The sequence below is a fragment of the Aspergillus niger genome, assembly GCF_000002855.4.
Source record: "Aspergillus niger supercontig An06".
Classification (NCBI taxonomy): domain Eukaryota; kingdom Fungi; phylum Ascomycota; class Eurotiomycetes; order Eurotiales; family Aspergillaceae; genus Aspergillus; species Aspergillus niger.
Window position 1 is genome coordinate 531,596 of NT_166522.1, and position 25,792 is coordinate 557,387.

Genomic DNA, 25,792 nt, shown 5'->3' on the forward strand with positions numbered 1-25,792 from the left:
CGGAACTATAATCCTTCCCAGCCTCGACCTAAAATCTCACTCAAGGAACGAACCCAATCACTCTCCAAATTGAACCCCGCACGATAAGCTGCCTTTCAGAGAACCCTTCTGACCATTATCCTCCTATCTTCCTCCCCCTCTTCTCAAACCCCCCTCACATGGGCGTCGCCCTACAATACGGAATTCCCGACGTCGCAATCGTAGTTGAATTCAGCCCCCGTGGCCACTGCATAATCAAGCGTGTACAGTGAAGCGTATGCTCATAGCTGTACACATCGTCGTCCAGAAAGCGGTGCTCCAGCACGGCAGAATGTAACCGGCGCCACAGGTACAAGCAGTGCATGATGTGGTAGTCGTTATCCGGGTAGACAGCCTCGAACTCGCCTGCCAGCACCCGCTCTCTAGCCACCTCTTGGGTATGCTCGCGATCAGCATACCACCTGAAGTCTACCTCGGTCAGCATCTCGTCCAGCACCCCCTGGTTAAAGCAGTCAGGCGAGTACCACCGCGACGCCATCACGTCGAAGTGGCACCCGAGGCGCTTGGCTTCCGTCCAGTGCGTACCGCACTTGGCCTCGCCGGTTTGGGCGTCAAAGACGAAGCCCCCGGCCACGGGTACCGCGGGTGGGGACGATGTGAAGGCATGGCTGAGGGCGCTGGTGAGGACTTGGGGCACGGTGAGGGGGTGGATAGCGGTGGTTAGCGCAATTCCGACGAGGAGGCCGAGGAGGAGGGAGGCTAGAATGGTGCTAACTAGGGCTCGTATGCTGATACCACGACGGTGTGCTGCGGGGCTCAAGGGGGAGTAGTCTGGTGGAGCCATGGAGGGTGTAGTCGCTAAAGTACACAGTGACGACAAGAGTATTTTCACAGCGACGAGGTGTGTGGTAGTATGATCATCAGCTGGGCCTTTTTTGACATTATGTAGTGGACGCTACCTCCCATGATGATGTGTGACTCTGGACAGGTAATCTTACTGTCCATAACCTGCCTGTCTCCACTCATTCCTATTGCATACTATACAGGCCGACCACTTCGCTGGAAGTCATTCATTCACCCGATCTCTTCCATTTCCACACCTGTAGCCTCTTTCCCAATATCAACGATCGGTTGCGCGTCCGTGTCGCTTCAATTCTACGTCTCAGTGTTCATTTGGAATTCATCCCTTTTGCCATTCATCTCATCCGTCCCAACAATATGTATAGAGAGGAAGAGTCTGCTTGTCACCTACTCGAAGAAGGTCATGACCCAACTCCACGCTACAAGCAGATCTTGTCCTCAGCACACACACGAACCAGTCTGCTAGCAACCTTCGTCCACTTGATGAAAGCCTGCCTCCTCTACTCGCTAGCACTCTGGGGCGCATTCAACCTCCTCATTCTCCTATCCTCTCATACCGACCACGCAAATAGTGCCCACAACCGTGAGGGCACTGGATGCGACTGCGGCGGATCCGTCGCCGAGGCCATCTCGCGTGACTGCAAGTTCGACGGCCTAGCCATGGCTTGGCTCCCACCTCACTGTCGTGACGACGAGTTGGCCGCGGAATTCAACACCGTGGGCGACGGGCCTAACGGTACTTGGATCTACTACGCGGATAGCGAGCGCACCATTCCCATGGATGCCAGTGAGGTGGCGGCGTTGGCGGACCAGCCGACGGCGTTGGTGCACATGAGTGTCCAATGGCACACCCTGCACTGCATTTTCTATTGGCGCAAGCAGTTCCGCACGCGGTTCAATGGGAAAATTGTGGAGCCTCGATCGGACTCGGAGCATCATATCAAGCATTGTGGAGAGATTTTCTTATCGCCAGGGTCAGGGACCAAATCGGGGGTAGCGCTGGTGACCAACAGCGAGTAGGAGTGGCAGCTTACACACTTTGGTATCGGGGTGGAAAGGCGGGGGTTTTGTTACGGCGCATACGTCCTCCGTACACCGACGGACGCCCGACATTCTTATGTGAGACCAAGGACGGGGCTGCGCACGGTCTCTAGGATGTATATCTAGTGTCTGACATGAATTGATTAATCTGACAGTCCGGGAGTGGGGGTCCGTCTAGAATGGGCATCTGATCAGATTTCCTCTGCCTTGTTGTTTGTTATACTGCGGTAATATTGCGTTAAGGCGGCGACCACTTGGCTTGATTGACTGTACTTGTCCGAGTAGTATCATTCAATGCTTATTGCCCATGGCGAGGTGGTCCTATCAGCCTGTGAAAGGCGACGGTGACAATGAGGAGTTGACTCTGTGTATTCTATGTGGACCACCCACAGTAATCAGCAATACCACTCCATCATCGACGACAACGCTGTCGAGTCTATTGAAGGCTTGGGCAAAAGACCTAGTCTTACAGAGCTCTTCCAACTGTGGTGTCTTAGCTTCTGTCAATGGCTACGGCCAATTCAGACTGTGGCTCTCTGCTATCAATCAGGGCTCTTTCTTAACGTTCGAGGAAACTGTTGATCGGGCCACGAACTTCTTCCTGCAAGCGGACTCCGTATCAGCCTGCTTCAGCTTCACCGCCGCTTCGTCATTCGATTTTGGCTGTTTGCTCTCCATAATAAGAGCCCCTGCAGCTTGTGATACCTTCGTGCCCATCATCAATCACTCATTGGTCCTAAAGAAGGCCAGGAAGGACCTGTGTCGGGGTGCCCCTTGGCTTGTCTTGATCAGCCTGTCAATCCTTCTATTTGTGATATGTGTCGTCGTGTCCGCCCGCCTCCGACTTACATTCCGCGGCTCAAGTGCCAGCAGCTCCCCGGACACATTCTGGCTGCAGTGGAACACCAGCCACAGTCTCGGCCTCGAGCATCAACTTCAGTTCACGCGTCCCTGGTCCAGCTTTTTGGATTATTTCGGGGAGGAGCGACGGGAGCAGCCGTGGTTCGTCCGGTTGGACGATCAATCCATGGTACCGTTCGACCTCATTGATGAGAGTGAACAGAAGTACCAACGGTGGTTTCAGGAACGGTATCCGGAGATGGAGCAAATCCGGCAGAGCGGCGACTATCTGAACACCTCTTTCTGGGAGAATCCGTACGGGGTGCAGATTGCCACGGACGCCCTTTTCCACCCAGCGCACTGCCTCCTGGCGCTGCGGCGGTATTGGCGCGCGAGGGAGACGGGTCGGCATGTCTGCCCGCGTGATATCGACTTTCATCACGTGAAGCATTGTTTGGATTCTCTGGATGCGGTGCTGTTTGTTGATGATGTTGCCAAGAAGAGTCCCCTACTACCACAGGATTCGGATAATCGAATGCCGTGGTTGGTAAATGCCTGTTTCTAGAGCTGAGCTGCTAATCAGAGTCAAAATGGATGGTGGACTGATATCTGTAGGGGTTGGTTATGTAAATACAAAAGACTGACTCACTGGGAGTGGCACGTCGCATATAAGATGTACAACTCTGATAATCTACCCTTATTCGTGGAGCCCCTTCAAGAATTAGGCCCTCCTTTCCTTGAGTTAAGAAAATGTCAGAGACAAATGGCTATATTAGAAAATAGTAGATAGATCGAAGTTTAGATCAGTAACATATCCTTCCAAGGGATATATGATGGAGAATTTAAGAAGATATGAATCGACTGAAAAAAGCATACTAATGATATAGTGATGAAGGTTAGTTCAGCTGTCCAGCTAAATGGAGATCACGGCCGGAGAAGGGAAGGTGTTTCTCTAGAGATTATATATAAAAGCAGTGCACTGAAAATACACCTATTTCTTCCCTTCTTTTCTTCAATCGAGCGACCTACTTGCACGGGATTCCATAAGTATAGATTAATCCTTACTACAGTAGAGTCTCATAAATACACCTGAAGAAGTATATAAATAATAATAAGAGTATATTAGGACATCAACTAGCTAAGCTGAAAACAGCAGGACGAACTAAAGATGAAAACTCACACATGCCGTACGCCAGTCTATACACAACGCCGAAGAAGACAGCCGTCCAAATACTGACCGCGATGGCAGGTGTACAGTACACCATTATAAAACATCAAGAAAATATCGCGAGGGCTTTCGAACTGCAATGGATGAACAAAAGTGCGGAAACCGGTTCAAAACAGAGTAATTGAGTAACGTTCCAGTTCTAAGACAGGGGGTATTCACAAGAAAGAAATTCAGCTTACCGCAAAGCCCTCTATCATAAAAGTCTCCAGCTAGACATCTAGCAAAGCTGTCTCTGCCCCCAACAGTTGAATCTGATATTCCTCCTGCTGATTCTCACGCTCGGTTATATGTAACTTGCTCTCCATGACAGCGATCTGGCCTAGAGCACCGTCTACTCTGTTATGCAGCCAGCGCTCCCTAACAGTATTTAACAGTCTGTGCAGCACATCCCCACCAGATTCTTTTGTATGTATACAACGTCAAGCACTTGACATAGGACATGATGAACTCGCAGCTTCCCACAGAGCTACGGAGAGGCTGCTTTCATCTTGTCCAGCTCTTCCCAATCTTGGGGATGCTTTTATAACGAGAAAAAAAAGTTCTTAATGGGTGCGTAATCAATGGGCTATAAATTATGGAACGGTGTCGAGTTCGTCTGCCCCAGAAAAAAACCCCACGGCGCTGGGGGAGATCATAGCAGAGAGTAGGTTGACCAACTGCTGTTTCGGAAGAGCAAATTGGGGAGAAACTTGGCAGAGGAGTCTGTGGGGAGGCTCAATGGGGTAATTGCAACCGCTGGCTGGGGGTTAGGAATACCTTCTTGGGGCAATAAGCTCCACACACCGCCGGAAGAAACAGGCAAAACGGGCAGACTCGGCAGAAACAGCAAGACAGACGAAGGAAATTGCGGAGCCGAAGTGACCGGCTGCCGGCCGGCTCGGCTGCTGTATCGCTCAATGCAGAAAAGGCAGTGGATGCCCTCCTCTGTCATACTCCATACAACAACACAACAACAGAAAATAACATCATGCTTTCTCACCTGCCAAGAAGATCCTCATTCCCGCGTCCCCGCAACTCAGCCCCATATAGGGTCCCACTCGGCTCCTATATATTACCGGGGCGGGTTCCTTGCTTCCTATCGAGGGTCAGGCCCTTTTTCACATCGTCACCATGAAACAACTCTCTGTCCTGCTGTTTTCATGCATCAGCGCCCTCGTGGCAGACGCCAGTGCGGCTGTCAACCGCTCCTCGCTTTTGAGCTATGCGTCAAAGCCCCGGGTTTTCGTTCTCTCAGACATTTCCAATGAGCCCGATGACACCCAGTCTTTCGTGCGATTCCTGCTCTACAGCAATCCGTTCCAAATCGAGGGCATGACCGCCGTCACTTCCACCTGGCTGAAGGACAAGGTGTACCCCGAGCAGATCTCAGCCGTGGTTGATGCGTACGCTCAAGTGGTCGACAACCTGAATCAACACACTTCCCCTTCATCCCCGTATCCCTCTGCGGAGTACCTCCACAGCATTGTCAAATGCGGTCCTGAAGTAAGCACCCCCGTGGCCGTCTTTACACGGTTCCTGCTAATTAGAACACAGATGTACGGCATGGAAGGCGTTGGCCCTGGTAAGAATCTTAGTTCCGGCGCAGAGCTACTGCTCAGCCAACTCCGCCAACCCGTTGACGAACCCCTGTGGGTCCTCGGATGGGGCGGCGTGAACGTCCTAGCAGAGACCTTGTACTACGTGCACGACAACTTCAATGCCACTGAGGCGGCACGTCTGCGTGCCCAGCTACGCGTGTACACCATCTCCGATCAGGATGACAGCGGCCTCTGGATCCGCGAGCAGTTCCCGGATATCTTCTATATCGCATCAATGCACGGATGGAACCAGTACAGGCTGGCCACGTGGGCGGCTATTTCCGGCGAGGAGTACTACAACTTCGATGTGGGCGGGCCGGACTTCACCAAAGTCTCCGCCGCGTGGCTAAAGGAGCACATCCAGATCGGCGTCTATGGCAAGGAGTATCCGGACTACAAATACATTATGGAGGGAGACACTCCGACTTTCTTGTATCTTATCCAGAACGGGCTGGGCGTGCGCGAGCAGCCCGACTACGGCTCGTGGGGTGGCCGCTACTCGCTGGTGGATCTGTCCCAGCAGGTCAGGTACCGGCAGTACAGTGACGCGGCAGACCGGGTGATCGGCCAGAACAACCGCACCTACGCCTCAAACCACGCAGCCATCTGGCGTTGGAGAGATGCGTATCAGAATGACTTTGCTGCTCGGATGCAATGGGCTCTCCCGGCCAACGAGACTAAGGCTGCCAACCACCACCCCGTGGTCATAGTGAACGGACACATAGAGCTGAGCCCGCTGTTCATCGCGTCGACGCCTAATGCTACCGTGTGGCTTGACGCCTCCGAGACGTACGACCCCGATCAAGACAGCCTTTTATTCCGGTGGTTCCAGTACAAGGAGCCTGGATCGACCGACTGGAACGTTGGAAACCAGATCCCGAGCTTGGATGTGACTGTGTCTGGCGACGGTCGACGCGCGCAGGTCACAATTCCCTCCGAAGACAAGGTCTGCGATGGCAAGAGCTTCAACGACTCGGGCTGTTGGACCTTGCACCTTATCCTGGAAGTGACGGACAACGGCGTATATCCATTGACGACGTACAAGCGCGTCCTGTTCGAGATAACGAACTCGACACAGGCAGCTACTGATTGACTCATACCAGATGGAATGCTGTGAACTGAGTGGGCCAGAAGTATGGGAATGGGTGGGTTATGAGATCTACCTGGATATCTATGATGTCGGACATGACCGGGATGAGCCGACCCTTGGACGTGATTGCCCCATGCAGTGCACCATGACGAGCACCATGAATATGATGCCTAACGGATATTCAAACGTTGAATGACTGTATATTAAGTCCGATGTATGTGTATGATACTAGTCAGTTTTGAGAATTTGGATTGTTTCTTTTTAGCCTCCCATTTTTGTTCACTGAAGTTTTCCATTTGTAGATTTATCGTCAGTAATACACTTAAATAGTGTGCGCTTATGAACTTTCGTTCATTCTACTTTTGCCAATTTATTAGCGTGGTGGCATAGTCAAACTAAAGTTACCCAAAATGGAGATCGAACAAGTCTTCCAGTAACTAGTATTTATGTGATGCATGATGTGGCCCTGACTTCCACCAAGTATGGCATTGACAGAATGGAATCTTGATGGCCAGTCGGTAGATGACTCTAACACATTGCGTGGGTGGGAAAGAAATTGATGTTGCAACCGTGACGGCACCTGCAGGCGCCCTGTGATCGGCCTGCATTGCTGAGTGGATGGACAGGATCTGCAACAATTTTCTCGCCCCCCAATTACTGCCTCTGCTTCCTGACCAATCCATATCACACAAAAGCAGCCATACTGTGCATTCCACCACATCCAATAATACAATAGCATCCGTGCAGCACCGCTATGATCCGAAGAAATGCAGTTGCAGGGTACTCGCACATCCTTTCCTTCGGCTGATCATGGCTTAGGCTTTCTCCAAGGATAGCCTTTGTCCTATATTCCTACGTAACGGTTTACCACGACAGTCATACTTCTCCCTCAAGTTTTGCAAAGCTGAAAAAGTGTGTTAGATCAGATTGCGATACTACTAGTAGGTTCCTTGTCATGCACGCCAGAAGGAAGGGGAGGGGGCCAGTTCTACTTCGCATTTACCCGTGTTTTTCTGTGTTAGATCGAGTATCAGCAGCTGGTTTTCGATTTAAACGTAAGGAGCTGGGGACAAAGTATTATATCCATCGACATCAACTAAGCGAGTGGCAGGCACAGAGGTTTGGTGGTAGATACAGACGGTTGAGTGAAATTGTTCAGTACTGCCACTGATGAACTGTACAGTTATATGGTTCTCCAGAACATATCTATATGGTATTAAACCAGAATGCCGTTTTGTCACATCCTTGGATATCCTGCCATTGTATTCTTGTCGATTTTAGTGATAGCCCTGAATCGGCATCTCTTTCGCTATAATGGTTGGTCCGGCTTTTACAAAGGAATAGACATCGGTTGGGAGCAAGAAAGCACTTCATATCAATTAGTGCATGGTTCCAAAAGCCTCATGCGTATCTTGACTGCCACGATTTTGGAATTACCTAGGTGTGCTCTCTCCTTGAAATCACCCCATATACTGCGCAGCTAGTGTCTTCTCATTTCCGCGTTCCCAGCACCAGATTTGCCGTCCACTGGACGTGTAGCCGCCCACTCGGACATTCTTCCTCAAATACCCGGTCCCAGTCAGCGAGCAGGACTTTCGCAGTCTCGCCCTCTAGCTTTTGCTGTGGTGGCAACGCGGTATTCAGAAACATAATGAGCCACTCCTTGTCTACCTCGAACTCCCACCCCTCAGCTTCATCGTCGATGCCAGTATTATATCTGGCTTTCTTGTCTCTGTCACCCACCCGATTGTATTCCTCGGGCCGAAAGCCAGCGGGATAGTGTTTCGCAAAATACTCTTGGTAGGCCAACCTGCCATCCTTGGCGGAGTTGATGTACACCCGGACAGGATCCTCGAACAAGTCTTCTGGCACAGGAAGTGAGTCTAACACTCCTTCACCAGCTCCTTGGCGCCGTGCCAGGTTGTACATCAGTTCTCCCTGAGTCGTCAGAGGGGCATCCTCCTGTAGCTGCTGCATGAGAACCTTTTCAAAGACGGCCGAGAAGACCTTGTGAAAGTTTTCAGACTGCTTGGGGAACGTAGGTAGCCAATAGCTAAAGATTGCCATTGTGCCACCCGGTCGGAGCATCTTTCCAATAGAGGTAACCAGGCCGTCCGGGTCCATGAAATGTGCAGCAGTTGCACATATCACCATGTCCACCTGGCTTTCACCAGTATGGAGGTACGCTTCTTCACCCACGGCTTGGGAGTACTCAAAAGTGGGTTGTAGGCCATGTTTCGCAGCCCACTTCGGAAGAAATACCCTCGCCTGGGACTCGTTCGATGGACTGGGATCTGAGATATGGATGATTTGAAAGTCGGCCATAAAGTTGGTGGTGGCTATCCCCGAGCCAGCGCCGATATCAACCAGGCGCTCCCAGCTAGTGTGAGGATGGAGGCGTCGGTAGGTATAGATAAGTGAAGTCAAAGAAGGAGGGTATGGGGGACGACCCTGATGGTAGTATTCCCAGTCCATGGTCGCAAAAGCGGTGTTGGTGTGAGGGTCGATGGATGTCATAGTGTCAGTCTATGTTCTCTTTATCTTACTAAGTGATCAAAAGAGTCGAGTTGAGTCTTCGAGCGATATGTTAAGATAGCCTTGTACACCATGCAGCTGTGTGGTCTATAAGTAGATTCACGCACAACCCGTTCTTTGCCCGATGATGGGGAATTTCAGTGCGGGGTCCTGGCCGGGGCCGGAGTAGGTTTTCGGCAGAAGTATTGAATTGTCATAAGCAAAAACTTGATTCTCTCTATATAGCTAACTCCTTTAAATTAGGGGCTCACAGATGGAGGGAATAGTCTTGAAGATCTCCTATATTGCTTTTTCTCCAGCGCTCTATACGGTAGGTGATCGCTTAAGCACATGTGTAGATACGTATGTTAGTGCACTATTTGGCTTTAGCAGTAATGCAAAATATTGATAGAAAATGAATATTCGAAACCGTAACTGCTGATAGATCCCAGACAATCCCTAACCCACTGGGGGTGGTGCACCCCATATGCGGCGGGATTGGATATGGCTGATATTTATGAGCTGAAATCCTGGGCATTAGGTGCAACAGAATTGACTATCTTTAGTATAAAGGGTTGGTCTTTGGTGGTCTCAACCACCAGAATGACTTATTGAGATATTTCTTGAACTCGTGGGATAATTAATAATAGTTCCAAGTGTGACGGCCAGTAACACTACTAATAAGTCGGGGCGTGACCAGGCTTGGTACTACACAGGTTGGACCTCAATTAGCAACCGGCAGCCCTAACCCGAATAGAGCTGTCTGAAGGCGTCACTCCAAGGCCAAAGCTAATGCAGTCTACTTTACTGGTGATTTCCTGCTCGGTGACTGTGGACCATCCGGCAATAGGTACTTGTTCTTCTCTTAGCTTTGGCCTCGGCATGCGTGGGCTTTTATTGGTGTTTTGATGACACAACCATGCAATGGGGCGACCTCCATGTCTCTGACGGGTGCCAGATTTTGCCTAGAGGTGAGTATTATTCTATATTGCCCCTTTCCAAGAGCATGCACCTCAGACGAGCCCTCCAAGTCGGGCAAGAGAAAGGGTAACCAACCACCCAATAAAGAAGTACAGTTATGAATAAAAGGCTATCATCAAGTCAAAGCAGCTTCTCTTCTATCGTCCGTGAGAGACGAATTATGTACTGGAGTGGTTTGAAGCTACGGACCACAGAGTTTACTATGGAGCAGCGATGTTCGTTTATGAACTACGGGGACGGATAGTCACTACCTCGTTACCGTCGTAACAACGGCCATGGCCTTTATTGTTGAAATAATTCGACCCAGGAAGGGGCGTTTCCTGCGACTTGTTCTTAGGCATCGTCAAACCACACATGAATATAACTACTGGGAGGAAACAACTTCTAGATAACGGGTCATCTTCATGTGGAGAAGGCAAACAACATTACTTACAGGATATACCCTACCCAACTTTGGCTTCCTGATTGTAAACTAGCTCGTAGTCCAAAAAGGTAGAGGCACTGGCATCTAAGGATGGCTATGACCTACGTCTATGTTTAGACAACAAAGGATAGTCGATAGGGAGGATCTCAGTCCAACCCCACACATTAATTCGGCGGTTTGGGCATATCAATATATAAGACGTATACAGTCATGTGGTGTGGCCTTACCATCCACATTTGCGTGTAATTTACTTCAGGAGTCACCTCATTTCCACAGAATCTAACCGCATGCATTTCATTTACAATATCTTTTTTTTTTTTTTTTTTTTTTTTTTTTTTTTTTTTTTTTTTTGTTTTGTTTTGTTTTTCATGTCGATAAATGTAGATCAAATGTAGATCAAGAGTATCTAAGGATTTATGTTAGAAGTCATGTCATCCTTTATTGGAGGCACCCGGGGGGTTGTTCGTTCGTGCAGTCATGTTGTCACATGATCACCGCTCCTTCCTAGCTAGTATGGTTTAACCATCATGTATCTACCATCATGTATCTATAGGAGGCACGGCCTCTTCGCTTCCTACACAATCAACATAATAAGATCCAACACGCTCATGTAGTTTGCTACACATGTTCAGGTGTAGTTGGTTATTGCCTTGAAGAACTTTCAAACTGCTTGCCATAATCTTTTGATAAATATAGGATATAATTTTATACTTTACAGGTAATGACCATATGGGTCAATTTATCAAGATAATCAATGTCAACTATTCATGTCCTCAACGGCCACGTGAATATGGGCTTGATGATTTGACCTCTAAGAAAGGACAACAGGACATCACATGACTCGTGTCATCCTTAGGTGAGCATTGAGGACAGGCTGTGCGAGCTTGGCCAGCGAAACTAAGTATTATCCCCGCAACTTTTTTTGGTAGCGAGACGCGTTAGTGTGATGGAGCAGGCTAACCCACGATAATTAGTTCATGTTCCCTATTTTACTAGACAAGTTGTAATCTCTTTCCCTCGGTCATGGATCGAGATAACTTATCACTATTGGTTGGTTGCTGATAATGATCACGACGGTTGGAATGTGCGACAAGGCTGTGCCCAGGGAATATTTCGTACTAGTAGGACGATAGCTGACTCGTAGTATTTCCCAATTGAGTAAGGTGGCTGAACGGTTAGTGGCTCTTAAGGCTGCGCCGGGCCGTCACGGCTTTCCCCCTTATCGTCCAAGCGCCCAATCCCGACTGGCTAGATCGACAGTCCTGATAACTGTCTCATATTCAGACTTGCAAGCAGCACGTACAAAGGAAGGGTCTGCCTGGAATGCTTGAAGGGTCACCGGCGCACATCTGGGAGATAGAGGAACGCTTTGCCATGGTCCATTTTGTCTAATTACTTTTGGCACCGGGATTGACAGCAAGACATGTATTGTGGGTTACCAGGTGACAAAGGACAGCGGTAAAATATGTGGTTTCAGAGAATTTTTACCAGGCGTTCATCAAAAAGGCGTTTCACAAGAACGTATTTGTTTTCATAGCCCAAGTATGTGAGGCCAGAAGAAAAGAGATAACCTGGAGTTTTAATCATCAATTCGACGCAAGGAGAAGCTTTATATGGACACTCTTGTCTCCCGCAGATAAAAGCACGCAATCGTTTCAGCTCCAGGTAGTCTACCATGCACCAAGCACGTCAAGGTCGGCCATGGTATTTTGACTATAATGGAATGCATGAAGGTCACATATTGAGGTTCCCAGTAAGGCCCAAATCCCCTGTTATTCCGATACCCAATTATCAATTGGTAGCAATGGGTTCAGGTTGGAGGAAGTATCCTTGTTACGAGTGCAATTTCAGTGCATACCAGAAGGAGGGTCGAAACGACCAAAAAAGTGCGACTCTCTTTGTAATTTTACTAGTGCTTCATGCTTCTGGCTGGGAATGGTTGGCGCCGAGGCTAGCAGAGACGGCTCTTTCTCTACGCAGCACTACCCCACCACATGAGACGCTCATAAGCGCCGTACAAAGCCGCGCTTGCTCAGCCTCCTTTTCAGCCTTTTAACGACGGCGAGTCCCCAGGTACTGAAATTCCCGACAACTACTTACTGCATAGTGAACATCAGGTGTGCAATAACAGCGCCATGGCTGACAACGCGGATCACCTCAGGACTACTCCCACCAGGAGCGCGGAGACCCCCCCATCTTCCATAGACAGAGATCGGCCTCTTCCTTCTGTCGAGTTTACCTTCTCCTGCAGCCCATCGTCCCCCGAATGCCTGACCCCGAATTCGTCGGTCGACGGCTTCAGCTCAGCCATCCCAGAAGGTCGCCAATCCTCTACAACGCCAACCGCGCAGTTGCTCTTTGAAAACCTCCGACTGAGCGATAGCATCTCTCCTGCAGCACAACAGCCACCAATTAATCCATCTAATATAACTCATAACGAGTCTGGCTTAACACCCACCCGCAGCGCTCATCGAACGACCTACCGAGATCTACACAATGCCACACCTAGCCCTATAGGGCCCTCTTCCATACGACCGAGCCAACAACGGTCACCAACTCCTATCTCACCCCCTGGGGATGTCAGCTCTCATTTCCAGAATCTGAATCTGGAAGACGCAGATAGTTATGTTTCTGACTCTGACAGGAGCTCTACGCTCAACACTGAGAGTGATGTAGCGGAAGACAACGACGAGGATGCTTACAACATTCGTCATGATGCTCTTCCCCGGGAGCCTATCTATGATATCCGACTTCAGAATGCACTGCGAGATGTTAGAAGCGAGCTTACGAGCCTCACACAAGTGATGGTTTGTAATGCCCTTGCCCACGACAATACTACTGATTTGTCGAAGCTATACGAGAAAACGCTTGAAGCGAGTCGATTCGCTTATCCAGCGACACGCACGGTAGGCTTCATCGGCGACTCGGGTGTAGGTAAGTATGGGAAAGATGGCTGATCCAGAGTGTTGATTCGCCTACGTTGAGAGGCTGATTTGTATGAACAGGGAAGAGTAGTTTGATAAACTCACTTCTAGATCAAGAGAGCTTGGCGCGGTCGGTGAGTTGTCGAAACAAGACATCGTAATAGGCCAATGATAACTAATTCCCCATGGTCTACCCTTCGATTAGAGCGGAGACGGCGCTGCCTGTACCACTGTCGTTACCGAATTCCGGAGTGTAAACGACACTTATCCAGAGAACTACACCGTTGTTGCGGATTTCATGGACGAAGACGAGATCTGTGAGCTCCTCGAGGAGCTTTTATCCAGCGTTCGGAAATACTACACGGAAGCCTTTCGTGAAGTGAGAACGTCGGAAGAACAGGAGAATATCAAGGTTGCGGCTAAAAGAGCCTGGGACACCTTGAGATCCCTTTTTCCTCATGAGCAAGAGTTGGACATTGACTTTCTTGCCCAGGAAGGAGATGAGGCCGTGGCCACAATTATGACCGCCTTACTGCAGTGGGCCACGTCGGGCTTAGATAACCGACCGGGGGGGCGTGATAACCTACAGTATACGGTTGTGTCTAGCCATGCTGATCAATGCATGAAGCATCTTGACAGACTGATGGCTAATGACAGTGACGGTGATAATCCTGCGTTGTGGCCTTTTGTGAAGTTGATCAGGTACATAACAGAAGTGAAGTGTAACAAATTGGTGCGTTATGTGGCTTATATATATCAGGGTCTATTTGCGCTCGCCTGTCCTACGCACAGGTTTAGTTTTGGCCGACCTCCCAGGTACCGTACCGAAGTTTCACAACGGTGGCGTCAGGATCAAGCTAAGAACATGATGTTCAGGATTCCGCGATTTAAACTACGCTCGGGTGCGAGCGACGGAAAGGTATCTACGCCACAGCTGCGACGAGGTGTTTATTGTGACCACTATCATGCGTTGTACAACCGATCAGTCAATAGGTGATATCATTCGTCGATGTGCGCGGGATCAGCCTATTCGCATTGTGTGTACTCGCTCAGAGGTAAGTACTTCTTTATTCATTGTCTAGGTGATATCAAAGTGACCAGTGAAATGCAGGACGTCAACTCCGAAGAGACTGCACGTTCCGCACCCGCAGCAGATGCAGTACGTATCCAGAATATGAATAACCAAATCCGGCAACTCGAGCGCAGGATCGGACAGACAGGTACTCGCAGACGAAAATCGCACGGAAGTAGGATGCGAAGTCTCGCTGCAGAGGAAAGTGACTTAAGGTAAGTGGCTCCGATGCACAGTACCTCATACCTTTCTTTTTCTCATTCATTACAGGGATCAGAAAGACGCCCTTGAGCTTCAGTAAGAAAACTTGACTTTGATTGCCCCAACTAGAAGATTCGTCTGACCCGAATCTTGCCAGGCTGACGCATTTCCTCATCACGCGAAGAAATACATCTGTGACTAACTCTTTGTTGAGTGCCTGGGGGGAAATGGCTCGCGTATTCTGTGTGAGCAATAAGCTCTATTCTGACCATCGAGAGGACGATCGACGACAGACCAATGGGTACTTGGCACTCAGTGGTATCCAAGAACTTCGGCGGTACTGCCAATCAGTACCCGCAGATGCGCAGTTCCAAGCCACGGTGTCTTATCTTCAAAAGGAAGTACCAGCGCTCCTGGGTTCTATCACGCAATGGGCTTTATCAGGGACTAGCACCGTGACTATGGCCCGGGCTGAAGTCTTGCGGCGGGTTTTGGCTGAAGCTGAAAGCACTCTGACAGGGGTACGGTAATTGTCCTGATGTCCAAACTCACTTGTTCTGTTTCGGTGCAGACTCTACACTACTTACATCTACTGTTGGCCGCTTAGTCAGAAATGAGAGGTTTGCTAATTCGCGTAGAGCACCACTCGTGATGGCTCGCAGGTACACTTGTTACAAAGTAGCCTCAGGAGGCAATTCTCCGATGCCATTACACATCAAATTCGTACGCATCGACTTACAAGCCAGTTTTAGTGAATGAAGGAGTAACACCTGGTACAGGCAGATGTCGACGCGAATGGAGGGACCATGCAGTCGATGCGAGCTTGGAATGGGCAACTGTAAGTGGAACTCACAGTACCGCAAGGTTATTCATACCTAATTTGGCTACCTGCAGTGGCACCACATGACATATGCAGCATTCTGTCGCAACTATGGAACGCATGAAACGGCAAAACAGCCGTATCGCTGCTGGAACAAAGAGATTCTCGGTCCGGGAATAAACCAGCTCTCTCTGGCGTGGGATACCTTATTGAACTGGCTTGAAGAACATGGTAAGGAGCTTGAGGACGAACTCACTAGGATTTTTCAAGGGGTGCATGATTCTATACGCGGTAAGCCATTCTCCAAACCTCCTAAAGAGTAAATGCATGGTTTCATTGACTTTAGACTTGCCAGAGCAACACGATCTGGCCCCGGAAACCCTAGGGAACTTGCTTCTGAACCTCCGGATGCGACAGATATGTGTAGTTGACGCCGTTCATAACTCCATAGAACGACTTATTGATGACACTGAGTATTGCTCACGATTTTGTATGCTACTGTAAGATGAACTAAATTGCTTTGCAGAAAAATCTCGGATGACACAGTGGGTGGGCACGCGAGCTCATATATTGGGGGAGTCATGCGTCCAGTCTACAACCTTTGCATGCAACAAAGTGGTATGATATCTCCCATCTTCTATCCAACTACAGTTTTCGCACTAATGCCAAATGGCTCTTGTAGGAACGGGGAGTGATTCGCGTCGGAAGCAAACTATGAACCGTCATCTCAGTTCTTCGGGTCTGTTCCAAGAGTTTGCTGACAATATTGCTCTCGACTATGGAACAATGATCGACAGAGCATTTGGACAGTTGGATAACAAGCTTCGTGAGGAGGTTTCTAATATTACCCGAGATTTACGGGCTACGGTCACGGTTGAGGGAGAAATCTCCGAAGCTGGAGAGCATCCTGAATATACAGAAGGAGTCAAGCGAGGGGTAGAAGCATGCCAAAGAACCTTGGCAAATGCTCAGACAATAGTGCTAGAGATGGGCGAGTAACAGCAAGGATTACTTTGTATTCAGTGATTGGAGACTATGTGAATAGATTGTTGTGATCTACTGCAATGGTTCGACGTGACCGGAGGGCTCATCCCGTGAATAACTAAGGAATGCAAGAGGCTTTTATCTTTTCACTATAAAACGACCCAAAATTTTTCATCTTCACTTGCATATTCCCATGCAGTCTGTAGTGGTCATTAGATGCGTTACTGAGGCATGTCATACCTTGTCGTCACTTCCTGTTGTGTGTCATATGTGTAATAATCTGAGAGCATAGGCGGCGGAGAACATGGACGGTATTATTAATTGAAGCTTTTTCCAAGTGGAACTACATTGACAAGTATATCCATTTCTGAAAGCCGAGTCATCAACAATTGTTTCACCAACCCTCCGGGAAAAGAAAGACGCCTAGGAATGCTGTTGGCGCTTAGCACGTCAGCCACTATAAATATATAAATAACATTATCTGGTCGAAACTGAAACGTGTATATTCCGAAATCCTTAATAACTGTAGACCTATTACCAAATCATGAAAAATTTATAAAATACATACAGCTGCTGAATAATAAATCGAAATATGATAACAATTAGAAATGTTAGTTTATTTATACGTAGATGTTTTGTTGCTGTATATTTAACCTGTGTTTGATTAGGTGTTTGCAACATATAAGCTCTGCGGGGTTCTGTTCTAAAGAGCATTGTAAAACAGTTTTCGAACTGTTAACCACTCTGAATCTAGTTACAAGTATTTAGTTATAGACTATAGCTATACTCTTTCACTTCAGTATCGCATAGTGTGTATACAGTATATTTCACATGATAAGCTAAGGATCTAAGATAGATGAAAGATTTTATGATTTGATAGAATAAGCAGAGGGGTAAACAAAAATAGAAACAAGAAAATTAGCAGGTGTTACTCAGCCGCACCGGGGAAAAAAAAAGAAAATCTATTGAAAACATGAATAATTTCTTACATACATAACTGGCAGGATTCTCTAGCTGATAGTGTTATACCAAATCCTGCTGTACAACCTTTCTTTCTATAAGCTTCGGCTGTGATCGGAAGTGTACACCTCGGGCGACCGCTTCCGCCCGCAAGCGACGCCCTTTCGCAGTACATAACAGAGCTTATGCTCCCTACACATATAATAGTCGAACTGGCAGATATTCGTATCTAAAATAGTTTCTTTACTGGAAAAAAAGGATTTTTTTAAGCGCACAAATTCTCTACAAAGTCGATTTCCAGGCTCCCACACTCATGGCTGAGCCATGCTATGCTGGTTGATACCGAGCTTTTCGGGCGAGACCTGCCATGTCTAAGGAGGTGTGTTCGAAAAGTCAGTAATATGCACTGTCACGTTACAGTATCTCAGCAGTAATGCATAGTAACCAGTACAGGCAAACTATTCACGTGATACATGTATTCCGTCACGTGCTGCTTTAGACAGTGTTTGCGAGTCATTTAATGGACCACAACATACTTGTGCATGGTCATGTGATGCATAACGTATCCTATTTTTCAGCAAAATTACTAGTGCTGCTAATCACTCTTGACGCAAACCTCGGTTGATCGCTTGAATTATGCGGAGACTAAACTCAATGGAGACAAGTTTCTCTGATCCTGAGTTCCACTGCTGAGAAAGTTAGCCAAGCTTCGGAGTTATGTGGTTTGGTCCAACCCTAGCGGGGAACGGGTGTTTATGGTTGATAGCTAGACTTGTATACCCCGCATAACTTGACGAATAATTTAATAATTCTACTACAGACTGAAACCGAGTAAGCCGCGAGACGGGGTAATATTAAATCACACTCTTCTGTTGATCAACGTTTGACTAATTCCAGAAGTATGTAGCTGGACCGGCATGTCCTGCACAACTACTCCAGCAAGTGCAGCGTTCGGTTACATGGAAGGATTCTTTTTAAGGTCTATTTACCTGCTGTATCCCGATAGTGAAAACAAGCTTAAAAGATTTATCTGTGCGATAAGAGGAGTAGGCATTATCATTGGAAGAATAGGGGAAGAGATCTTCATAGACATCTCCTACCTAGAATATCAGGCACATTGCCGATTGCGACCCCCACATACCAGCCCCACCACCTCGCCCGAGCCGGATTCTAATCATAAGGGATTCGTCATCGATGATGAGAAAGGAGGACAAGTATCAGCTTAGTATATCTACCTCTGCTGTCCTAAGGTATAAATGTCCACTGTCCTCAACATCCTGAACAACACTCTTTCACCCGCCACTCGTTTTCATCGTGCTTCTTCACTCGTTTTAATCTTCAAGCTGGAGCCAACATGAGACTCGCCAGCGCCTCAGTTCTAGCAATGCTGCCCGCCACTGGCCTGGCTGCCTGCGGCACTGCATACTCCGGTAACCAGATCAATGGTACGCTGCTCCGCACTGTTGTGCTTGACATGGGCAGCGACGCCGCCAATGTCACCGCCACTCAGTACGACCAGTACTTTAAGCAGGGGAGCGCTCTTGAGGGTGTCAAGTCTGTCATTGCCGCCAGTGAATTCTACATCAACCTGTGGGCCATCCCGGGTACCGAGTCCGCTTTTCAAAGCGTCAGCCAGTGCCTGAGCGACGGCTATCTGGTCAATCAAGTGGCCTGGCTGTATTACAACACTACCACCGCGAGCTGGTGGGGTGGCTACGAGGCTGAGACTGAGGCAGACAGTTACAACGCTGCCGCCCTGTCGGTTGTCACAAACCTCGTAGCCGGCCTTGAGGTGCGCTTCTGGGACACCAACGGCGATGGCTACACCGACGTCATCGATGCCGACTACCTCGAGGGCGTTGGTGTCGACACCGTCACTCAGAATGCCAACGGTACCTACTCGGTCTATCGCGGAAATATCGACATCGCCGACAAGACGAGCTCGGAAGGCACTATTTTTGACGCCGACCTTTTCAGTGGCTCCGGCCCAGCTATTGCTGCGGAAAACTTTGACACCAGTATTGCATCTGGCGATGTCGCGCTATTTTGGTACGGCCCCAAGGGCTGGGCCATGAAGCGCGCTCAGGAGGTTGCCGGCCTGTTTGTCGGCGGCGCCGATCACACCTCCTACAACATCGACGGGGTCGTCTATGAAGACGCCATGCGCTTTTCACGGGACAACCTATTCATCTCCAACCGGCCCGGCGAGTTCACCGACGCCCAAAAGTTCTTCAAGTTCACCAACGACTCCGCAGCTGGCCTCAATGTCAGCCTCTGGCTTGTGCCCGTTACCAACACCAGCGAGTACGGCGCTCCCGTGGGCATGACGAGCGACGGCAACTCGCGCAGCTTCCTCGCCAGGGCTATCGCTCAGGCCCAAGCGCAGCTAGCCAACGTGACTATCAGTAGCAACGGCTCGAACGTCCCGTCCACCCGGGAGTGGGTTACTCAGGCCAATTATACCCAACTCGACGACGCCATCGCTAGGGCCAACCTGTCGCTCGCCCTTGCTAACAGTTCGTCCTTCCTACTCGACTACCAGACCTACTTGCTGTACCTCACTCTCAATGGCAGTAGCACCGACATTGGCGCCGCCTTCGCCGGCTTCAGCTACACTGGCTTCGAGAATGAAGAGCAGCTCGGGACAGCCTAAACCCATCTTTCTTATGCCCCCAAACCTCCATATCTTTCCATCCATGAATTGCCCATAATTTCGTTATAGATAGACAAGTCGAATACCGTAGTCAAATTTATCTAAACTATCGCAATTAGACCCCTGTGGAGCAATGTAACACGGCAAGGGTATTAGAGTAGAATGTATGGCATAGAAAGCTAATGAGATGCAGGCCAAAGTAATAAACTAAGCTCAAAGAGGTAACCAAGTCCGTACTTATGCGTACGTAGGGCTTCGTTCACAGTATTCATGTAATATATTCGCTTTTCCTGGACGTCTACAAATCGGAGCCATACTATGATTTCTACTGCCCCAACATGGCCGTCGATGCCACTTTTGTCTATCTAGGTACATAAGGTTGACTACTCAATCGAGTTGTTCTGTTCAATTGCCAGTTCTGGGAGTTCAGCGATGCGAGTGTATTGGGTGGGGGTGGGGGGCGAGACCGGGACCCAGAAGGGCGGTATAATATGTGGTTAAGACTTTTCTATTTGTTCAAGCTGTACGTTGTGCTTGTCGTTAAGAATCTTCAATTGTTGATTGGATGGACTTGTGGATGCCATTGTTATCCAGGGGTGAGAGTCAACTGCCGTCTAGCCGTGGTCCGAACGGCTCCGGTGATGATCTGCGCCGCGCCACTCCTGACCTCGGAGATTGCAGTAAGCATGGCTTCGCCTTGTCTTTTCCCTTATCTCCGAGGGAATACCACGCAGAGCAGCGTTACAGAATCTGAGGTAAGATCGTCGCTTCACATACGTGGCAGAGATTGGTTAAGTTGGCGATCCATGTTGATGGCGTCAGATTCAGGGGCTATGGTTCAGCAAAGGTTTAGGCTTATTTTTTTCTTCTTCCTTCCTCCTCCTCTTCTTCTTCTTCTTCTTTTTTTTTTTTTTAGTTTCTTGTCATCATATCACTATTACCACCACAAGTTTTATCAATAAGATCATGTCGCTCAAGGACTAAAGGAAGAGCGTTTATAAAGCACCCTGGGTTGTAACGTAATCGGGCAGTGAACCACCAGGACCACACACCACCGGCGGATCCTCGTGATCCATGCGATCAATTCAATGGAATTATGGAGATTAGTCTCAGAGGCAAAGAAAATCTGTTCTTTGATACCACAGCCTCAAGCCCTTGGTCTGGGTCCGTCCCTTAGTCGGCTCGGTTGAGATTTGACAAGATGTGTGCCAGAGAGAGCGTAGCGCATAGTATTTATGATAAACAGTAGAGAGGTGTGCTCTCGTTGCCGTCCAATAATATGATTGCTGAAAAATCTATGCTAGTTAAATTAGTCAGTTAACTGACGTCAGCTTTGTGAGTCTTAGTCAGCAGGCTGCTGAGCCCAGCTATCTTGAGCCTTTTCGGTGAGCTTTGCCATGTCTATTACAGCTATTTATAGAAAGAAAATGTGAGCTGTTATGTCGGAGCCTAACATTGACTCAGTCATCAGTCTGTTATTAGTATTACGCCTTGGCCGTTAAATTGGCATGTATGAGTCTTGTATAACGTGGGCGCACATCAGTCATCTGTATCAAAACATATAAATAGTTATGATAAAGTAAGAGAAAGACTAAGGCAAAGATAATTGATTGCTTTACATATTCTTCTCTCATCGTCTTTTCATGAATGTTAGTAAGGACTGCTCATTTGGAGTATAAAGGATATGGAGCATTCGGCACAAGAAGAGAAAGGAATCATCAAAGTTCTCCAGTATACGTTGTACACAGCTGAGTAGGTACCCCAAAGCAGTTCCTCACCCAAGCAATAACTAGTACATGTGTTAGTAGAATGCCATGTGCTACTACTATCGAGATAATTTTAGTAAGTGATAAGGTACACAAATACTAGAAGTGGCATATGATTGGACCAGCTACAGTCGAACCCCGCGAGGCGGAACTACCAACTAGTGAGATTCATGACAAGGCTGTCAGACACATCTAAGATCAGCCGCAACGCCCCAACAAAATCCTGTCCCCTAATTCTGAAAGAAGGGCACCGATATTATTACAATGAGAGAACGCCAACCTCATCGCGAAGACTACACCGTAGGCTGGGTCTGCGCTCTGCCGATCGAACTAGCAGCCGCACAAGCAATGCTAGACACCGAACACTCCAGCATACGCCTGCAGATCGATGATCCCAGCATATTCATCCTAGGAAATATAGCCGGGCACAATGTTGTGATTACATGTCTCCCAGATGGACAAATAGGCACCAGCTCCGCTGCGACCGTGGCAATCCAAATGCGCTCCGCGTTTCCGTCAATCAGGTTCGGTCTCATGGTGGGAATCGGCGGGGGCGTCCCCAGCCCTGAGCATGACATTCGGCTGGGAGATGTGGTCGTCGGTCGACCGGATAATCAAACTGGGGGTGTGGTGCAGTATGATTTTGGGAAGAGCACATCGAGTGGGTTTGTACGCACGGGGTTTTTGAATGCGCCCCCGGTTATCTTGCTGAATGCAGTAGCCCTGTTACGGGCGAGGCATTTTCTGGGGAGGGGAACGATGACTGAGTATACGGAAAAATTGAAGGAAATGCCTGCTTTTACGCGCAATAAAGATAAAAATAGGGATATCCTGTTCGAGGCGGGGTATAACCATGCTGGAGGTGCGACGTGTGAGAAATGCGACGAGGAACGATCAATCCAACGCGATGAACGTGAAGGTCATGGCATTATGGTGCATTATGGAACAATTGCGTCAGGGAATCAAGTACTCAAGGACGCGCATGAACGAGACCGACTCGCAGCAGAATTGGGAGGGGTGTTGTGCTTTGAGATGGAGGCTGCCGGGCTGGTGAATAATTTCCCATGCTTGGTAATCCGAGGGATTTGTGACTATGCCGATTCGCATAAGAATAAGAATTGGCAACCTTCTGCTGCCGGCGTCGCCGCTGGTTATGCGAAGGAGTTGTTGTCGGTTATACCACCAGGGCATGTGGAGAGAACGAAGCCTATGAGGAGAAATGGTCTGTATTCACACTTGGTTTGTTGCGAGAGTATATGCTCTGCTGACTGTTTGTCGCAGCACCCAGAAAAACCTTCATGGTTCCCTTTCAGAGGAATGGAAATTTCGCTGGCAGTGATTCTATAATGAGCGAGCTTGCTAGAAGATATGATACAGCCGCGTTTGAACATTATCTCGGTATAGCTCTCGTTGGAAATAAAGGCATAGGGTGAGAAAGTCACTCTCATACCAATCATGATAACTCTCACTAACACTGATTCAGTAAAACATACATCGCCCTAGAGTATGCCTACCGAAGCCAACAACACATGCCCTGGCTATCCGTATTCTGGATATACGCAAGCAGCATCTCCCGATACAGAAGGTCGTATCAAGATCTAGCTGACCGTCTTGATCTACCCGGAAAAGACGACCCAGCAGTCGATATTGTGGAACTGGTATCGGACTGGCTCACTGATGAAGAAAATGGGCCATGGCTGATGATTCTGGACAATGTGGAAAATGTAGGTCTTTCCCAAGAGACGGGGCTTCCTGTTCTGCTGGAGAATGACGTGACGGAGAAGATTCCGATTTTATCGTTGGCTCCAGAAGCAAAACATGGCTCTTTGCTGGTGACGTCGCGCAATTTGGAGGCAGCGATGAGTATCGTCGGTTCAGCTGAGAACATTGTCCATGTGCAGCAGAGGGATGAAGGGCCAAAAAGCTTACTTGATAATGGGAAAGATCTACTAGCGAACCTTGATCTGAACAGCCCCAAAGATGGTCGGACACCACTATCGTGGGCTGCAGAAGCAGGTATTGTGCCAGTCGTGAAATTGTTGCTTGCTACTGGTAAAGTGGACGTCGACACCAGAGACTCACATTATGGTCGAACGCCTCTATCATGGGCTGCAGGGGCTGGTCATGCAGAAATTGTTCAGCTCCTTCTGGAAACCAACAAAGTGGATATCAACTCCGTCGATTACCAAAACCGGCCGCCACTGACCTGGGCGCTATTTAATTCTCTAGAGCGAATGAAACCGGTTGTCAAGCTGCTTCTAGCCACCGGCCGAGCCGACCTAAACATCCGTGATGAATCATCAGACCGCACAGCCCTTTCTTGGGTGTGTGGAGGGGGCCACCTGGAAATCGTTAAATGGCTGCTTGAAACCGGTAAGGCGGACGTTAACACCATTGAGAAATACCACGGGCGAACTCCTCTTTCCTGGGCTGCATTTGACAGGCATCAGGAAATCATGAAGGTGTTAATCGCGACGGGACAGGCGGACCTGGAAGCAAGAGATAGAGAAGAGGGTCGGACTGTGCTATCTTGGGCGGCGGGCAATGGACTTGAAGCCGGGGTGAGAGCTTTGTTAGAAACTGGAAAGGTGGACGTCAATTCCAAAGATCGGAATAGAAGGACACCGCTATTCTGGGCATTAAGCAATGGGCATCAGAATACGGCTCTTCTTCTAGAGGAGGCTTTGAGCGGATAAATATACACATATAGTACCACTTTTGACACACTAGGATATCTCATGACAGGAGTTACATCGTTTGACACCACTTTCTACAATATAGAGCCAAGCAGTCATTACGAGCAAAATCATGATTAGTGTCGAACAGTAAGCGAACCACCTGCCCCCCAACCCCTTAGACCGAAGATAATGATAGGTGCGTAGGGGCGAGGCCCAGATCACTCACTTCAGCCATCAGAAGGGGGAAAAGGAGCGCGGGGGTGGTTCGGGAGTTCTATAGGGTAGATGAGATCAAATAAATAGGGCACTGCAGACATATCAACCATCTACATATAACACGTCCCAAAGAGAATATTTCAGGAATAAAGTTTGTAGTTTGACAGGACACACTTCCAGCTCTATAGTGGTTTGATTTCAGTGGGCGGGGTATCATGCGAGGATAGCCTTAAGTGCCATCGGCACCGTCAAGGAGAGAACTGTCAAGTTCCTTGTGTCGCAGTTAATACTTTCGGGCCATGTCGAAACATATGAATAGTGGCTATGGTTCTGCACTGTTCAATAGATTCGTAGCCGCCTATAGGATGAAGTGCAAGAGGACATGGTTGTATAAGTGCTGGCTACTAGCACAACTATATATCTTGTGAAGCGAAATATAACATCCCCTTAACCAGCGTCTATCAGAAATATGGAACTTGTTGGGTCAAATAATGACCTCAACACGTAATAAAAAGCAAATGCGGAAGGAATTGTAAATGCTTGTCAGTGGAAGGGCTGAGCCTTCAGGTCTCGACAGCCATGCTACGGGCCACAGAGAAGACGACAGAGCCAACAGCAAAGAGAAAGAAAGCCGTATAGATCAGAATCTTTTGTCCGAGGATGTCAGGGACAGTAGTGTATATTGGCTTAACAGGGACAACAGCGAGGGTGAAAGAGATGCTGGCCCAGAATGGGGTAAGAGTGGTACCAGAAAGTTTACTGGTAATGGTCTAGGAGGACACGACAAGACTAGACTATCTCACGACTGTTGAAGGAGATGTACTAGTGACCAACATACAGAAATAAAAACCGCCTAAGTAGTTGCGTCAAGTGAGACCAGAAAAGCCATCAACAAAAAAGCTAGGAATAGCAGGTAGAAAGAACAAGGCTTCCAGCAGCCAGTCCACACCTCCGTGCTCACGGGCAGAGACACATTTGGATGT

General features: G+C 48.6%; 9 protein-coding genes across 9 annotated transcripts; 6 read left to right on the top strand and 3 right to left on the bottom strand.

The window, feature by feature from the left end:
- Nucleotides 1-154: 154 nt before the first annotated feature.
- On the bottom strand, nucleotides 155-823 carry An06g02140 (uncharacterized protein; the record flags this gene model as incomplete). Its single annotated transcript, XM_059748100.1, has 1 exon — nucleotides 155-823. One exon carries the CDS (start codon nucleotides 821-823, stop codon nucleotides 155-157), a length of 669 nt encoding a protein of 222 aa, XP_059605312.1.
- Nucleotides 824-1,323: 500 nt separating this feature from the next.
- On the top strand, nucleotides 1,324-3,511 carry An06g02150 (uncharacterized protein; the record flags this gene model as incomplete). The annotated part of the gene is made up of 3 exons (XM_001390999.3): nucleotides 1,324-1,856; nucleotides 2,167-3,264; nucleotides 3,337-3,511. 3 exons carry the CDS (start codon nucleotides 1,324-1,326, stop codon nucleotides 3,509-3,511), a joined length of 1,806 nt encoding a protein of 601 aa, XP_001391036.3.
- A 1,548-nt stretch (nucleotides 3,512-5,059) lies between these two features.
- An06g02160 (uncharacterized protein) lies at nucleotides 5,060-6,619 on the top strand (the record flags this gene model as incomplete). The annotated part of the gene is made up of 1 exon (XM_059748101.1): nucleotides 5,060-6,619. The coding sequence occupies one exon, from the start codon at nucleotides 5,060-5,062 to the stop codon at nucleotides 6,617-6,619; it is 1,560 nt and encodes a 519-aa protein (XP_059605313.1).
- A 1,488-nt stretch (nucleotides 6,620-8,107) lies between these two features.
- On the bottom strand, nucleotides 8,108-9,133 carry An06g02170 (uncharacterized protein; the record flags this gene model as incomplete). Its single annotated transcript, XM_001391001.1, has 1 exon — nucleotides 8,108-9,133. One exon carries the CDS (start codon nucleotides 9,131-9,133, stop codon nucleotides 8,108-8,110), a length of 1,026 nt encoding a protein of 341 aa, XP_001391038.1.
- Nucleotides 9,134-12,210: 3,077 nt separating this feature from the next.
- An06g02180 (uncharacterized protein) lies at nucleotides 12,211-16,551 on the top strand (the record flags this gene model as incomplete). Its single annotated transcript, XM_059748102.1, has 15 exons — nucleotides 12,211-12,473; nucleotides 12,643-13,342; nucleotides 13,388-13,469; nucleotides 13,571-13,593; nucleotides 13,665-14,161; nucleotides 14,220-14,275; nucleotides 14,336-14,514; nucleotides 14,571-14,746; nucleotides 14,802-14,828; nucleotides 14,890-15,258; nucleotides 15,512-15,570; nucleotides 15,649-15,843; nucleotides 15,899-16,025; nucleotides 16,079-16,170; nucleotides 16,235-16,551. The coding sequence occupies 15 exons, from the start codon at nucleotides 12,211-12,213 to the stop codon at nucleotides 16,549-16,551; spliced, it is 3,162 nt and encodes a 1,053-aa protein (XP_059605314.1).
- A 688-nt stretch (nucleotides 16,552-17,239) lies between these two features.
- On the bottom strand, nucleotides 17,240-18,040 carry An06g02190 (uncharacterized protein; the record flags this gene model as incomplete). The annotated part of the gene is made up of 3 exons (XM_059748104.1): nucleotides 17,240-17,286; nucleotides 17,530-17,708; nucleotides 18,033-18,040. The coding sequence occupies 3 exons, from the start codon at nucleotides 18,038-18,040 to the stop codon at nucleotides 17,240-17,242; spliced, it is 234 nt and encodes a 77-aa protein (XP_059605315.1).
- An 810-nt stretch (nucleotides 18,041-18,850) lies between these two features.
- An06g02200 (uncharacterized protein) lies at nucleotides 18,851-20,149 on the top strand (the record flags this gene model as incomplete). The annotated part of the gene is made up of 1 exon (XM_059748105.1): nucleotides 18,851-20,149. The coding sequence occupies one exon, from the start codon at nucleotides 18,851-18,853 to the stop codon at nucleotides 20,147-20,149; it is 1,299 nt and encodes a 432-aa protein (XP_059605316.1).
- A 2,030-nt stretch (nucleotides 20,150-22,179) lies between these two features.
- An06g02210 (uncharacterized protein) lies at nucleotides 22,180-24,611 on the top strand (the record flags this gene model as incomplete). The annotated part of the gene is made up of 3 exons (XM_001391005.3): nucleotides 22,180-23,137; nucleotides 23,197-23,344; nucleotides 23,399-24,611. The coding sequence occupies 3 exons, from the start codon at nucleotides 22,180-22,182 to the stop codon at nucleotides 24,609-24,611; spliced, it is 2,319 nt and encodes a 772-aa protein (XP_001391042.3).
- A 667-nt stretch (nucleotides 24,612-25,278) lies between these two features.
- On the top strand, nucleotides 25,279-25,621 carry An06g02220 (hypothetical protein; the record flags this gene model as incomplete). Its single annotated transcript, XM_059748106.1, has 2 exons — nucleotides 25,279-25,313; nucleotides 25,357-25,621. 2 exons carry the CDS (start codon nucleotides 25,279-25,281, stop codon nucleotides 25,619-25,621), a joined length of 300 nt encoding a protein of 99 aa, XP_059605317.1.
- Nucleotides 25,622-25,792: the final 171 nt, after the last annotated feature.